The sequence below is a fragment of the Octopus sinensis genome, linkage group LG11 (assembly GCF_006345805.1).
Source record: "Octopus sinensis linkage group LG11, ASM634580v1, whole genome shotgun sequence".
NCBI lineage: Eukaryota > Metazoa > Mollusca > Cephalopoda > Octopoda > Octopodidae > Octopus > Octopus sinensis.
In genome coordinates, this window is record NC_043007.1 from 24928213 (window position 1) to 24945339 (window position 17127).

Consider the following 17127-nt stretch of genomic DNA (forward strand, 5'->3'; position numbering starts at 1 on the left):
ATCCTCTTTGGCCTCAAGGCAGTGGTGGCGAATGGACACATGTGGACACGAGAGCAAGACAGGGCTTTAGTAGTAGCTACTAGTGATAGGCAAGACAGGTATTTAACACAGCTGGACAGCTGATACTGAGAGGTAGGTGAACTATATTTGTTCCTCACATTGCAGTTCCCTCATGCTACAGTGAAATATTAAGAAAATATGTACAAACTTTCATGAAAGGTTTAACGCTTTTGTTATCATATTTTTTTTGTCTTTGTTTCATTTAATTTCGAAAATAATTATGATTTACTCTTTTATTTGTTTCAGTCATTTGACTGTGGCCATGCTGGAGCACTGCCTTTAATCGAGCAAATCGACCCCAGGACTTATTCTTTGTAAGCCTAGTACTTATTCTATCGGTCTCTTTGCTGAACTGCTAAGTTATGGGGATGTAAACACACCAGTATCGGTTGTCAAGCAATGGTGGGGATACAAACACACACACACATATATACATATATATATATGCATATATACAACTGCCTTCTTTCAGTTTCCATTTACCAAATCCACTCACAAGGCTTTGGTTGGCCCGAGGCTATAGTAGAAGACACTTGCCTAAGGTGCCACGCAGTGGGACTGAACCCAGAACGATGTGGTTGGTAAGCAAGCTACTTACCACACAGCCACTCCTACGCCTATTTAATAATATAACTTTATCATTGTTAAGCTGGTGTTTGTAACATAAATTAACATAAAATTTTGATGAATGGTTTTAATTCTGATCACTTCAACCCTTTTAAGGAGCATCCATACCAGTTCCACATAGAAGAGCAACAACTGTGCTGATTCCATATAAAAGCACCCTGTACACACTGTAAGTGGAGGCGTGTGGCTTAGTGGTTAGGGTGTCAGTATCATGATCGTAACATTGTGGTTTCGATTCCTGGACCGGGCGGCGTGTTGTGTTCTTGAGCAAAACACTTCATTTCACGTTGCTCTAGTCCACTCAGATGGCAAAAATGAATAACGCTGCGACAGACTGGTGTCCCATCTGGCTGGGGAATACATACGCCATTGAAACTGGGAAACCGGGGCCATGAGCCTGGCTAGGCTTTAAAAGGAAACATTTATTTTACACACTGTAAAGTGGTTGGTTTTAGCAAGGGCATCCAGCCATAGAAACCATGGTAAAACAGATGACTGGAGCTGATGCAGCCCTCCAGCTTGCCATCTCCTGTCAAATTCTCCAACCCATGCCAGCATGGAAAATGGATGTTAAATGATGCTGTTACTATATTCCAATTCCTCTCAGCTCAGAAAACAGACATTAAATGATGATGATGATGACAATGACGATGATGATTTCTATTGAAATACACAGTCTTTTGTTTTAATTAATTTTGAAAATACCTATGAATTTAGTGATATGACTTTTTCATTAATTAGCTGATGTTCAGAACATAAATTAACATGAAATTTTTGTAGAAGGTTTTAATCAAAATCATTTTAAAACTGCGAGTTTGTATCACAGAACCAGGTGTGGTTTCAGATGCGTTGATATCAAAAGGTCAAAAGGGTTAAAGTTGGAGCATAGCTGAAGGACACAATACTCACCTCATGTGAAACGGGGTCAAACTGACCAAACAACTGACCCATGGTGATCGATTTAGGGTTGATAATCCTGTAGATTACCTTCTCGTAGTCTTCACACCCTTGCTCGTTAAGTTTAGTCATTCCTTCTGACAGGACTTCCAGTACCTTTGTCTTTCCACCAAATGGTAAACCCACAATCATGAAACTTCAAAGACACAGTACAAAGGATAATTTAAACAGAGAAACTTGCTTAAGAGACATAGTATTTGTTAGTGTGTGTGTGTTTGTAAGAAAAAGAATGAGCATGTGTTTGTTTATATGTCTACATACGAATGTGTTAGTATTTATGCATGTATGTATAGGTAAGCAGTGGAGGTGCAATGGCCCAGTGGTTAGGGCAGCGGACTCGCGGTCATAGGATCACGGTTTCAATTCTCAGACCGGGCGTTGTGAGTGTTTATTGAGCAAAAATACTTAAAGCTCCACGAGGCTCCGGCAGGGGGTGGTGGTGAACCCTGCTGTATTCTTTCACCACAACTTTCTCTCACTCTATGTTTTTGTTGTACCTGTATTTCAAAGGGCCATCCTTGTCACACACTGTGCCATGCTGAATCTCCCCCCGAGAACTACGTTAAGGGTACACGTGTCTGTGGAGTGCTCAGCCACTTGCACGTTAATTTCATGAGCAGGCTGTTCTGTTGAACGGATCAACTGGAACCCTCGTCGTCGTAACCGACAGAGTGCCTTCTTCTTCTATAGGTAAGCATATGTGAGTGCGTGCATGTATGTTTGTGAATACATCCTTATGTGAGTATGTCAGTGTAGTATTTGTGCATGTATATGTATTTGCACGTAAGCACGTATGTGTGCATGCACACATGTGTACATGTGTGTGTTAGTCTGTGTGTGTGTGTGTAAGTATGGGCTAGCCTGTAACTACAAAGAAGAAAATTTACTCTTTGAAAGTTATTAAGAAGTTCGTTGTTTCATCTTTTTATCCATTAACAGGTTCAACAGCTAATTCTATCATTTAATCCACCATCTGGTTCACTAGTCAACATTAATCAACCAGATAATCCATTTATAAGGTCAGTAACACCCTTGCAATGCCTGTCTACCATTCACAACACAAGCAGTATAACACACTGTCTACCTATCTAAGATATAAGGAGACATAATCACACAATGTCCACCTGCCTAAGACATAAATAGTCAGTTCAATACACTGTCCACCTACCTATAATACAAGAAGACATAATGACACAGTGTCCACATAATCTTGACATAAAAAGACAGTACACAATAATGCCCACTTACCCATGACGGACAATCATCATTTCGTAAGTTTGGATTATTTTCTCTTTGAAAAAATCAACAAATTGTAGATTTTTCTTCTCAGCCACGGACTTCATGGATTCCAAGAAAACAACATAGTCAGCTTCGGGCATTAGCAGTTCGGGAAACAAGTCTGTGATGATCCCATTGAACAGAGGGATGTCATGTGACAGGAATTTTGGCATGTTTACATCAATAATTGATCGAAGAAGCTACATTTGGGGGGAAAAAAAAACAAAAAAAAACAAAACAAAACAAAAACATGATAAGCATAATAATCTTTTCTTTTAAAGGCACAAGGCCTGAAATTCAAGGGGAGGGTACTGGTCAATTACATCGACCCCAGTGTTTCACTGTTACTTAATTTATCGACCCCCAAAAGGATGAAAGGCAAAGTAGACCTCACTAGAATTTGAACTCCACTAAGCATTTTGCCCAGCATGCTAATGATTCTGCCAGCTTGCTGCCTTAAGGATAGACATGATAATAATAATTCTTTCTTTTACAGGCACAGTTTTGGGGAGAGAGCTAGTCGTTTATATCACCCCCCAGTACCTGACTGGTACTTTATTTTATTGGTTCCCAAAAGGATGAAAGGCAGGGTTGACACTGGTGGAATTTGAACAGAGAATGTAAAGAAACAGAAGAAATTCCACAGAACATTTTGCCTGACATACTAACAATTTTGCGAACTTGCCATCTTGCTGATAAAAAATTTTGATGTTTTCCTTCTTAACCATCAGAGTTGACAATAACAAAATAACAAAAAAAGAAATTCAAGGAAAATCTCCTAAAAAGGAGACCTCCAAGGGCTACTCATGGAAAACCCCATAAAAACAATGATTGCTCTGTGCTGGATCAGAACTGGCCCAAGGCTAAACAACAACAACAGCAGCAGCAGAGAAGGACACATTAGATAGTGTACTTCTAGGTACACAATGCCTGAGATAAAAGACAGAATGATCACAGCAGAAATTATTTTTTGATCTTAGGACTGCAACATCAGGGCTAGCCTGGGGCGTTATAACAACAAGAAGGAAAGATACATTTCAAAATGTATTTCTGGATACATAATGCCTGAAATTTTAAGACAGAATGGTCACAACTGGAATATTTTTGATCATAGGTCTGCAGGAATTGCGATGGCCTGTGGCTGGGACACATTGGATATTGTAGTTCTACATAATGAGCTCATTGATAGCAAACTGGACGTCAGCAAATGTTTCGCCAAGTATCGCAATGTCATCTGCGAAGTCTAGATCCTTGATGGAAAAGTTGTGACCAACAGTGACACCGGGGAACCCCCTTAATGCGAGTCATGGCTGATGAGGGTGGAAGATATTAAGTGACTACAATCCTTCGATCAGCTCTGTCTATGCCACATCTTTCGTGTCCGATGGCATCACTTTGTCTCCAACAATTCGGTGCGACACCAGTGCAAAATCACCTCCCTCTGACAAGTCATCCTAACGAGATGTCCGCGTTGGCTGGGTCATGCCCTCCGTCGTCAACTAGGAGAATTCATCTACGAAGCAATTTCCCCAGCTCCCCTTCAGGGTTGGCAAAAGCGATGTGGTGAACAACGAAAAACCTGGCTGATGACAGTCAAGGCTGATCTGGAACCCAACCATGTCTACAGCATTCGCCGCTGGAATAGGGTTTGGTTCGAGATCACACGGTCGTTAGCCTTAAATTGCCAGGCCTGGTCGGCGTTTGTGAGAGATGCAGCATTGAGGATGAATGAAGCCAGCTCAACCCACCCCGGGTGAATGCTGTCTCAAGACAAGAAAGAAGAAGATACATAATGCCTAAGATAAATGACAGGAAGGTCATAACTGGAATATTTTTGATCTTAGGTCTGCATGCTACAGGGCTAACTAGGGGCCAAATAGCAATTATCAGAAACCATGTCTCAGCACAGTAAGATCCCTTAAAAGTTCCCTTGGGGCTATGGAAGAACTTATCTTCACATTTTTTTTTGTTTTACAGAAACACTGTTTTTAGACAATAGAAGAGAAAAATTAAATAGTTTAATTAAAGACTAATCAGTTTGTTAAAAAGACACTAATATAACTGTAGGAAACTAATCAGAGGAAATGGTGAATAACTGTTTCATGTAATTATGATAACGATAACTGTCTATAACAATCTAATTAACTTTTTTTGTTTTTGTTAAGTGGAAATATATTGATTACTACAAAGAAAGTCAACGGGAAATATTCCGGTTCACTGTTTTTTAACGAAGATTGAGTATAACGAACTATGGAGTGAGGCATGTGTGTGTGTGTAGCGAGAGATGGGGGAGAGAAGTCAGTTTGTGTATGTGTGTGAGTAAATAAATAGAGGCGTTAGTGTGAGTATGTGTGTGTGTGTGGTGTGTGTGTGGTATACATGTGTGTGAATTTGTGGTACAAGGGTATGTGAGTAAGGAAGTTGGTGTATGAGTAGTGTAAAGTGTGAGTTGAAATGTGTGTTTATGTATATATGTATACAGGTGTATGTGTGTTAATGTGTATATTGAATGTGTGGAGGCACAATGGCCCAGTGGTTAGGGCAGCGGACTCGTGGTCATAGGATCGCGGTTTCGATTCCCAGACCGGGCGTTGTGAGTGTTTATTGAGCGAAAACACCTAAAGCTCCACGAGGCTCCGGCAGGGGATGGTGGTGATCCCTGCTGTACTCTTTCACCACAACTTTCTCTCACTCTTACTTCCTGTTTCTGTTGTACCTGTATTTCAAAGGGCCGGCCTTGTCACTCTCTGTGTCACGCTGAATATCCCCGAGAACTACGTTAAGGGTACATGTGCCTGTGGAGTGCTCAGCCACTTACACGTTAATTTCACGAGCAGGCTGTTCCGTTGATTCGGATCAATTGGAACCCTCGTCGTCGTAACCGACGGAGTGCTTCCATCCATATTGAATGTCTATGTGTGTGTATGTATCACTGTCTATGTGTGCATGTATATCAATGCGTGTAAATATCTGTGAAGTGAGTGTATATGAGGTGTGTATCTACAAAGTGTATATATGTATGATGAAGTGTATTTCGGTGATAAAAAGTATATGCATTATAAAATGTATGTATGTATATAAAGGGTGTGTGCATATATATATATACGAGTGTGAGTGTGTGAAGTGTTTATGTATAAATGCATGAAGGATAACACATAAGAAAGTGTGCATGACAAGAAATATGAGTGTGTATTTATGCATATGTATGTATGTATATACACACACACATATATATATATATATATATATATATTATATAGAGGGTACTATTGTTCATAGGTACCGCATGCTAGGAGGGACTTTTACAGTCAAAACTACTAAAATAAACAAATTGTACCGAATGCAAAACTTCAAAGCGAGTCATTTAAAAACAGAATTTAGTTACATATCACCTGTGATTTCGCAATCAATGCAGAATATGCATTCTATGCTCTTCAGTGCAACGAACTCAAGACATGTAAGAAAAAAACACAACATCACATACCCGACAACCGTAGAATTTGCCGCAGCATGTACGAATGTTTATCTTTACATATCTATGAAAATGGCGGGCTTTTTCAAAATATATAAATAAATATAATAACCCATCCTTAAGACTTATCTACCCTTCAAGCTCTGACATCAGTGTACTTAGTAAAAATATACTAGATGAATATGTTCCTACGTTAATTAAAAAATTAAAACTTAGTTTATGGTCTAATTCATTCTAAGTCATCGACTGGTTTACTTCTATTACTAATAAGAGAAGCACTAAGTTTATCCAGTTTGACATTCATCTATCAACCCAATAGTACTTACTAAGGTACTCTGACTTGCTCATGACAAAGCTGGTCTCACCAGGGAAGAAATTGATGTTGTGTTGGCTGCCGGAAAATCTATCAAAGTTTGACAATAAGATGTGGGTCCGTAAAGACACACCAAATGGTTTTGATGTTACAATGGGAAGTTCTGATTCAGCACAAGTAGCTAATTTAATCTGTATACATATATACTTTTTGAAATGGCAGAACAGTTCCCAAACATAAATGGAGGTCTATGTCGTGATGATTGTTTACTTTACCTTCAAAATATTTCCGACCAAAAAGTACAAAAAGTTAAGAAAAATTTAGTTAAGTTTTTCCATAGAATGGGCTTTAGCATCATTTTTGATGATGATGTAATGAACGTCAACTTTTTAGATATTTCACTTAGCTTACGCAATAATTCATACTTCCCATACCACAAACCATCGATCAATCTTAAGTGTATTAGCAAATTCAGTAATCATTCTAGGGCAATTACTAGGAACTTAGTTAAGAATATCTCATTTAGATTGTCTAAATTATCTGCTAATGTTGACATTTTCAATGATAAGGCTGAACTTTATAATGATGTTGTTTAACATCCGCTTTCCATGCTGGCATGGGTTGGACGGTTTGACTGAGGGCTGGTGAACCAGAAGGCTGCACCAGGCTCCAATCTGATCTGGCAAAGTTTCTACAGCTGGATGCCCTTCCTAACACCAACCACTCCGAGAGGTCAATAAATAAGTACCAGTTGCGTACTGAGGTCAATCTAATTGAATGGCACCCTCCCCCAAAATTTCGGGCTTTGTGCCTAGAGTAGAAAAGAATATTCTTCCCATGGCCAAGCATGTTTCACAAAAGATTGGAAATCTTTGGCAGGACATTGCTTTTGTAAGGGTGACATATATATATATATACAACTATCACATGATGACAAGGCCAAGAAATAGAAACACACATACATGCATAAGCACACACACACACGCACAAACATGCACGCATGCATAGGAAACATGAGTGATTTTTAGCGTTTGTCATTGTACCTTCTTACTCTTTTATTTGTTTCAGTCATTTGACTATGGCCATGCTGGAGCACTGCCTTTAGTTGAACAAATCAACCCCCAGGACTCATTCTTTGTAAGCCCTAGTACTTATTCTGTCGGTCTCTCTTGCTGAACTGCTAAGTTACGGAGATGTAAACACACCAACATCGGTTGTCAAGCGATGGTGAGGGGACAAAGACAGATACACAAGCATACACACACACACAAACACACAGACGTACACAAATACACACAACACACACACACACACAACACAGGCACGCACTCACAGAAATATGCAGATATAGATAGAAAGAGTGGGAGAGAAAAGGAAAGAGAGTAAGGGGGGAGAGAGAGAGAGAGAGAGAGAGAGAGAGAGACATTACAATTTATTAATTGAATACAATTGATATAAACACTTTTCTTCACCCCATACACATAGAGAGAAACATGCTCAGACACATAGAGAGAGAGAGAGAGAAAGAGAAAGAGGGAGGTAGGGAGAGCAACAATAAAACGTTTGATGTCAAATGAATCAGCAGGAAATCAGCGATACCAAACAGGCATTACCAAAACAGCTGCACCAAAATATCTCAGACCCACTCCCCGTTGGTCTTGCCACCTTTGCCATTATCGTTCTTGCAGCTATTCTAATTGCTGCTGTTGTTGTTGTTGTTGATTTTTCTTTTCCTTCGGTAATTAGCAAATTGATTCCAGGTAAATAAGTGATTTCCTTTTTGTCTTTCTCTCCTCTCTGAGGTCATCTGCCATTACCGTTATCATAAATACAGCACGACTGTTACTTGTTAAGCAGACAGTGGAGGGAGAGTGTGGAAAGGGTAGATCCAGGAAGATGTGGGACAAAGTGATGAGAAAGAAAGGATCTTCAGATATTGGGCCTTACAGAAGGAATGACAAGGAACTGACACTACTAGCATTTTGCTGTGTTCGAGAAGACATGTCAAGTTAAGTAAAACCATGGTTGTCCTCACAAACAGGCATGTTTCCTCATCATCATTGTTCAACCATGGTCGAGACAATGGAATTTACTATGTTATGCCAGACTTCACGGTCCATCATAGCATTTCGGAGGTCCTGTTGCTGGATGCCTGTATCCCTGGAGATTACATCAGGGCAGGAGAGTGTGCGCCCTCTGGTATCGCGAGCAGATGGCTTCCAGAAGAGAAGAGTAGAAATTACCTCGTTTTCAGCTCTACAACAATGTCCAGCAAACTGGACTCTTCTACCTTTCACAAGAAATGATACAGGTGGTAATTTCCCATATATTTGTACTTTGGTTGGATGACGCTTCCACAAGAGATTTTGAGCTCTCAAAAGGAGGCGAGTGTAAGTTCCATCCAACTGCCTCTCAAGCTTCTTTGATAACGTCCAGGTTTCTGAGCCATATAGTAGAATTGGTTCGACTGTGGCTTTGAAGATTTTAAGTTTGAAATCTCTACTTAGATTTGATGACCAGATCTTATGCATATCATTACAGGCTGACCAGGCCATTCCCTTTCTAGTTAGAAAATCTTTTTCAGATGATGATATGTATGACCCAAGATATTTGTAAACAGAAACCATATTTAAGAGCGTATTGTTTCCTACATCCATCTTCAACTGAGCATTTCTAATCTTGCAGGCTTGTAGGTGTCAATCGGTGCATGTAAAAAGCAACTGTACTGGTACCATGTAAAAGCACCCATGCCAGTGTTGCGTTAAAAGCACTCAGTACACTCAGTAAAGAGGTTGGTGTTAGGAAGGGCATCCAGTCGTAGAGACCATGCCAAAACAGACATGGAACACAGGTAGTCTTTCAGCAGATCAGCTCCTGTCAAACTGTATGACCCATGTCACCATGGAAAACAGACACTAAATGATGATGATGATGATGATAGTCAATGCATTCATCTTTTAATCTCTTTCTTTCTTTCAGTTAATCTCTTTCAGTTCCTGTATTATCTCTCTCCCACTCTTTCTCTCAGTTTCAATTAAACTCTTTCATGCCTTATGTGTTATGTTTGTCCCCAGTGAATATTATTGTTTCTCCCAAGAGATCCATGTTCCTTTTGTCACTTTTTACATGTTTCAGTTACTGGATCAAGGCCCTGCTTGAGCACCACTTTGGAGGGTTTTAGTCAAACAAATAGATCCTGGCCTTCATAATAATAATAATAATAATCCTTTCTGCTACGGGCACAAGGCCTGAAATTTTGTGGGAGGGGACTAGTCGATTACATCGACCCTATTACTCTGTTGGCACTTAATTTATTGACTCGGAAAGGATGAAAGGCAAAGTTGACCTTAGTGGAATTTGAACTCAGAATGTACTGACAGACAAAATGTCACTAAGCATTTCACCCAGTTTGCTAATGATTCTGCCAGCTCACCCCCTTACAACAACAACAACAACAACAACAGCAGCAATAATAATTCTTTCTACAATATGTACAAAGCTTGAAATTTGGGGGAAAGGGATAGTCGATTGTTCTATTGGGAACAGCAAGGATTGTAAGAAATGTCCTCAATATCTAAGAAAACTGGTCATGACTCAGTGGGAAGGACATTGATTTCAATTGGAGCATATTTGTGCACACCATGAATAATAATAATAATAACAACATCAACAACCATTTCTAATTTAGACATAAGTTCAGAAAAAATTTCAAGGGAGAAAGTTAGTCAATGCTATCAACCCCAATACTTGGTTGGAACTTTATCAAATAGACCCCAAAAGGTTGAAAAGCAAAGCTGACACTGGATTAGGACTGAAGTCAGATTTATCTTCAATCCCTAACCCTAACCCTAACCCTAGGATCAAAAGGACCAGCAAGATCTCAGAAAATGACAAAGCAAACAAACTCTGGGTTATGCCAATCCACACAGATGGAAAAAAAAATCTAGCACCAAGAAAGGACATGTTTTCTAATCAAAGTATCAGTTTCAACACATGATAATATATCTCTTTGAGAAATACAGAAATTATCCAAGACATAAAGATCTGGAAATTTAGATAACAAAAATGTGGGGGTTGAATATAGAAGCAATTGCTTTAGTAATAATAGGTGCCTTGGGAACAATTAAAAACATGAAGATAAATATATAACCAAAACCTCACGGGACTTATATATATATATATATATACAACACACAGAAAATAGTGCTACTGGACATGTACACATGTAACATAGAGCATTGGAAATATAAGAATAAATATAAATCAGAAACAAAACATTGTGTATATATACCCACGGCACACACAGCTGTGTGCTCAGTAATGCAGTAGGAAGTGTACGATGATAAGAACAAAATTAAACTGCCAAAAAACAACAAAATAAAGATACTATATAATAATAATCATAATAATCATGATGATGATGATGATGATAATAATAATAACAACACAACAACAATATTTCTGCAATCATAAAGCTCTTACTACAAGAATGTGAATGGAATATTTCACGATGCAACGTGTTGGTCTGAATAACTTAAGTGATTGTTAGCCACAGAGGACAAAAAAAAAAAGGGAAAACATACATCTCCATTTAAACCAAACACACTTTTGCTTCTGGTTTTTTTTTTATTTTAGTGGTGGGGGTTGCTTGTATTTTAAGTTTTTTTTCTCCCCCTTTTTTTTTTTATTCAAATTGGAACCTAAAACTATGGAACGTAAAAGAAACAGTTTTCTTATTCTTCTTCTGTTTTGACAAAGACAATACCCACATGTTGCTGAAATAATATTAAAAAAAAAAATCTCTAAAACGAAACACAGAAATACACTTAGAGATTCTATCAAAAATTTGAAGACATCAGATGCTTAGGTTGTTGTTCTTGTTACTACTACTACAACTACTACTACTACTACTACTATTATTTAAATTTAGTTGATTGATTATCTTCTCAATAATTTCATACCTCATCCTTGTTTGAGGCCAAACTATAAAATTCTAAATTAATATTCATTTTTGTAAGAATACAATACTCTTCATTTTTTTCTCCTTTTTTTTATGGATTAACACAGTTGTTGATTTGTTTATCTCCAAGATGGCTCTCAGGTGATGGAGCTGACAGTATCATTTTTAGCAGTGGCTATAATAACTTGAAGCTTCTATTCCTACAATCTAGGTTCTGAGCACAAGTCCCACAAAGGTTAACTTTACATTTTATCCCTTTGGGGATCAAGTCAATAAATAAAGTACAAGTCAAGTACTGTGATAAATTTCTTGTTTCTCACTCCAGAAATTGAACCCACAATCTTATGATCACGAGTAGAAAGCCAAACACACTATCTACTAGATCTTGCTCTTTCACATGTGTCACGAAACAGATGTACAATGTTATACCTTGAAGCAATTACGTTGTGAAAGAACCGTTCAGACCACTTCAAACTACATAAAAACTGTTATGTTCACACTTTTCATTTATTTTCTGAGGTATGGCTGCGTAGTTGAAAAGTTCATTTTCCAAAATGATTTTGGGTTCAATCCCACTTCATGACACCTTGGTCACCACTTAAAAAAAAATAATTAACTCATGAAAACTCATAAACTCTGTTGCACCAGTTCACTCATCTGTAGAAATGAGTTGCAATGTCACTAGTGCCAAGCTGTATTGGCCTTTGCCTTTCTCTTGGATAACATCAGTGGTGTGGAGAAGGGAGGCTGGCATGCATGGATGACTGCTGGTCCGCCATAAACAACCTTGCCCGGACTTGTGCCTCGGGGAGTAACTTTCTAGGTGCAATCCCATGGCCATTCGTGACAGAAAGGGGTCTTTACTCTTTAAACTTACCCATACCCTCTTAATTTCAATAATATTCTAGCCAAAAATATTATTTTCTACTCTAGGCACAAGGCCCAAAATTTTTAGGGAGGGGCCAGTTGATTAGATCAACCCCAGTACACAACTGGTACTTTATTTATCAACCCTGAAATGATAAAAGGGAAAGTCAATTTTGGCAGAATTTGAACTCAGAACTTAAAAGAGACGAAATACCTATTTCTTTATTACACACAAGGGGCTAAACACAGAAGGGACAAACAAGGACAGACAAACGGATTAAGTCAATTATATCGACCCCAGTGTGTAACTGGTACTTATTTAATTGACCCTGAAAGGATGAAAGGCAAAGTCGACCTCGGCGGAATTTGAACTCAGAACGTAGCGGCAGATGAAATACTGCTAAGCATTTCACCAAATCTGCTAACATTTCTACCAGTTTGCTGCCTTATTCTAGCCAAAAAATATTGAACCAGAAATAGAAACTTCCACATGAGCCTATTATGGCTACGATCCCAGACTAATCAAAGCTTTGTGAGTGGATTTGGTAGACAGAAACAGAAAGTAGCCTACTGCATGGGTGTGTGTGTGTGTGTGTGTGTGTGTGTATGTAGCATGTGTATGTATACTTATCTGTGTGTTTGTCAATATTCTTGCTTTGACATTGTGCAACAGTTTTGATGAGTGTTGTCATCATACAACTGATATCCTTCATTGCCAATCTTGCTTGCGCATGGACTCAGCCATGTGGAAAATATTACAGTTGCTTGGAAACAGGTTGAGTATTGGCAACAGGAGGAGCATCCAGCCATTAGAAAAAATCTGTCTCGACGAATGCTGTCCAAGCCATGCAAGAAAGGAGGAGGAGAAGGAGGAGGAGGAGGAGGAAGAGGAGAAGAAGACGAAAATGGAGGAGGAGGACAAGGAGGAGAAGGAGAAGACGGAGAAGACGGAGAAGAAGAAGAAGAAGAAGAAGAAGAAGAAGAAGAAAAGAAGAAGAAGAAGAAGAGGAAGAAGAAAAAGAAGAAGACTGAAGAAGAAGAAGAAGAAGAAGAAGACTGAAGAAGAAGACTGAAGAAGAAGAACAAGAAGAAGAACAAGAAGAAGAAGAACAAGAAGAAGAAGAACAAGAAGAAGAAGACTGAAGAAGAAGAAGACTGAAGAAGAAGAAGACTGAAGAAGAAGACAAAAGAAGAAGAACAAGAAGAAGAAGAAGAGGAGAAGAAGAAGAAGAAGAAGAATTGGAAGAAGAAGAAGAGGAGAAGAAGAAGAAGAAGAAGAAGAAGAGGAAGAAGAAGAAGAAAAGAAGAAGAAGAAGAAGAAGAAGAATAAGAAGAAAGAAGAGACTGAGAAGAAAGAAGACTGAAGAGAAGAAGACTGAAGAAGAGAAGAAGAAGAAGAAGAGAACTGAAGAAGAGAAAAGAAAAGAAGAAAAAACATAAGAAGAAGAGAAGACTGAAGAAGAAGAAGACTGAAGAAGGAGAAAAGAAGAAGAAGAAGAAGAAGAATAAGAAGAAAAGACTGAAGAAGAAGAAGAAGAAGAAGAAAAGAAGAAAGACTGAGAAAGAACTGAAGAAGAAGAACAAGAAGAAAACAAAAAAGAAGAACAGAAGAAGACAAGAAGAAAACAAGAAGAAGAAGAAGAAGACTGAAGAAGAAAAGACTGAAGAGATAAGAAGAATAAGAAAAAGAGAAGAATAGAAGAAGAAGAAAAAAAAAGAAGAAAAGAAGAAGAAGAAAAGAAGAAGAGAAGAAGAAGAAGAAGAAGAAGAAGATAATAAGAAGAAGAAAAGAAGAAGAAGAAGAAGAAGAAGAAGAGAAGCAGAGAAAGAAGAAGAAGAAGAAGAAGCAGCAGCAGCAGCAGCAAGATTTTTTTTGTTATAAAATAGCAACATGGCCACTGAGACAATTCCACTACAGTTTAGACACCACATGAAATAAATTCAAAGTGAATTTTACCCTTCAGCATTCGGATTTCTTTGTCAAATGTAATGCTTGTTTATTCACAGTGATTTCTATTAATCATCCATTATCTCGTGGCTTTGAGATTTTCTAATGATACGAATGTTTCTTGAAAGAATAACAATGTGAAGTAGATGTGAGATGCCAGATCTTGCTGCTTTGAATATAAAACAAGTAGAATACTAAAGCAGTGTATCATCATCACCGTCATGGGTTGGACAGTTTGACAGGAGCCAGCTAGGCAGGAGGCTACTCCAGGCTATTCTGTTTCAGCAGGGTTTTTTTATGGCTGGATGCCCTTCCAAACACCAACCATTCCGTAGAATGAACTGAATGCTTTTTACGTGGTACCATCACATGCGAGGTCAATTTTGGCATGGGTTTTACAACTGGCTGTCCTTCCAAATGCCAACCACTTTACAGTGTGGTTGCTTTTTACGTGGCACCACCACAAGTGAGGTCAATTTTGGCATGGGTTTTACAACTGGCTGCCCTTCCAAATGCCAACCCCATTAAGTGCTACGCATTTTGTGGTTGCTGGCATTCATCTGGTGGGTCACAATTTGGCATTTTTTGGCATGTGGCCTTCCCTTATTCCAAACCACATTATAGTGTGGTTGCTTTGTACCGTGGCCCACCACAAGGCACCCAATTTATGGTTGGTTGGTTGGCGTTTACCACAAACCACTATCCAATGCACACACATCCACTTTGTGTGGTGCCATGGGTTTTACAACTGGCTGCCCTTCAATGCCAACACTTTACAGTGTGGTTGCTTTTTAAACCATCACAAGTGAGGTCAATTTGGCAGGGTTTTACAACTGGCTGCCCTTCCAAATGCCAACCACATTATAGTGTGGTTGCTTTTTATGTGGCACCAGCACAAGTGAGGTCAATTTTGGCATGGGTTTTACAACTGGCTGCCCTTCCAAATGCCAACCACTTTATAGTGTGGTTGCTTTTTACGTGGCACCAGCACAGGAGAGGTCAATTTTGGCATGGGTTTACAACTGGGCCCTTCCAAATGCCAACCACTTTATAGTGTGGTTGCTTTTTACGTGGCACCATCACAAGTGAGGTCAATTTTGGCATGGGTTTTACAACTGGCTGTCCTTCCAAATGCCAACCACTTTACAGTGTGGTTGCTTTTTACGTGGCACCATCACAAGTGAGGTCAATTTTGGCATGGGTTTTACAACTGGCTGCCCTTCCAAATGCCAACCACTTTATAGTGTGGTTGCTTTTTACGTGGCACCATCACAAGTGAGGTCAATTTTGGCATGGGTTTTACAACTGGCTGCCCTTCCAAATGCCAACCACTTTACAGTGTGGTTGCTTTTTACGTGGCACCATCACAAGTGAGGTCAATTTTGGCATGGGTTTTACAACTGGCTGCCCTTCCAAATGCCAACCACTTTACAGTGTGGTTTTGCTTTTACGTGGCACCATCACAAGTGAGGTCAATTTTGGCATGGGTTTTACAACTGGCTGCCCTTCCAAATGCCAACCACTTTACAGTGTGGTTGCTTTTTACGTGGCACCATCACAAGTGAGGTCAATTTTGGCATGGGTTTTACAACTGGCTGCCCTTCCAAATGCCAACCACTTTATAGTGTGGTTGCTTTTTACGTGGCACCAGCACAGGAGAGGTCAATTTTGGCATGGGTTTTACAACTGGCTGCCCTTCCAAATGCCAACCACTTTACAGTGTGGTTGCTTTTTACGTGGCACCATCACAAGTGAGGTCAATTTTGGCATGGGTTTTACAACTGGCTGCCCTTCCAAATGCCAACCACTTTATAGTGTGGTTGCTTTTTACGTGGCACCAGCACAGGAGGTCAATTTTGGCATGGGTTTTACAACTGGCTGCCCTTCCAAATGCCAACCACTTTACAGTGTGGTTGCTTTTTACGTGGCACCATCACAAGTGAGGTCAATTTTGGCATGGGTTTTACAACTGGCTGCCCTTCCAAATGCCAACCACTTTATAGTGTGGTTGCTTTTTACGTGGCACCATCGCAAAGAGGTCTGTTTTGGCATGGGTTTTACAACTGGCTGCCCTTCCAAATGCCAACCACTTTATAGTGTGGTTGCTTTTTACGTGGCACCATCACAGGAGAGGTCAATTTTGGCATGGGTTTTACAACTGGCTGCCCTTCCAAATGCCAACCACTTTACAGTGTGGTTGCTTTTTACGTGGCACCATCACAAGTGAGGTCAATTTTGGCATGGGTTTTACAACTGGCTGCCCTTCCAAATGCCAACCACTTTATAGTGTGGTTGCTTTTTACGTGGCACCATCACAAGAGGTCTGTTTTGGCATGGGTTTTACAACTGGCTGCCCTTCCAAATGCCAACCACTTTACAGTGTGGTTGCTTTTTACGTGGCACCATCACAGAAGAGGTCAATTTTGGCATGGGTTTTACAACTGGCTGCCCTTCCAAATGCCAACCACTTTATAGTGTGGTTGCTTTTTACGTGGCACCATCACAAGTGAGGTCAATTTTGGCATGGGTTTTACAACTGGCTGCCCTTCCAAATGCCAACCACTTTACAGTGTGGTTGCTTTTTACGTGGCACCATCACAAGTGAGGTCAATTTTGGCATGGGTTTTACAACTGGCTGCCCTTCA

The 17127-nt window shown here is 39.5% G+C and overlaps 1 protein-coding gene across 2 annotated transcripts in view; it reads right to left on the reverse strand.

Annotated features, from left to right (window-relative positions):
* The window catches only part of LOC115217286 (dynein heavy chain 12, axonemal-like), a 432620-nt gene that overhangs the window by 295311 nt on the left and 120182 nt on the right, over positions 1–17127 (reverse strand). For both annotated transcript variants that reach the window (XM_029786929.2, XM_036507253.1), the window contains 2 exons: positions 2893–3122; positions 1597–1780 (listed from right to left, as the gene is read on the reverse strand). In XM_029786929.2, the coding sequence (XP_029642789.1) occupies positions 1597–1780; positions 2893–3122 (414 nt within the window). The remainder of the gene's footprint in view (positions 1–1596; positions 1781–2892; positions 3123–17127) is intronic.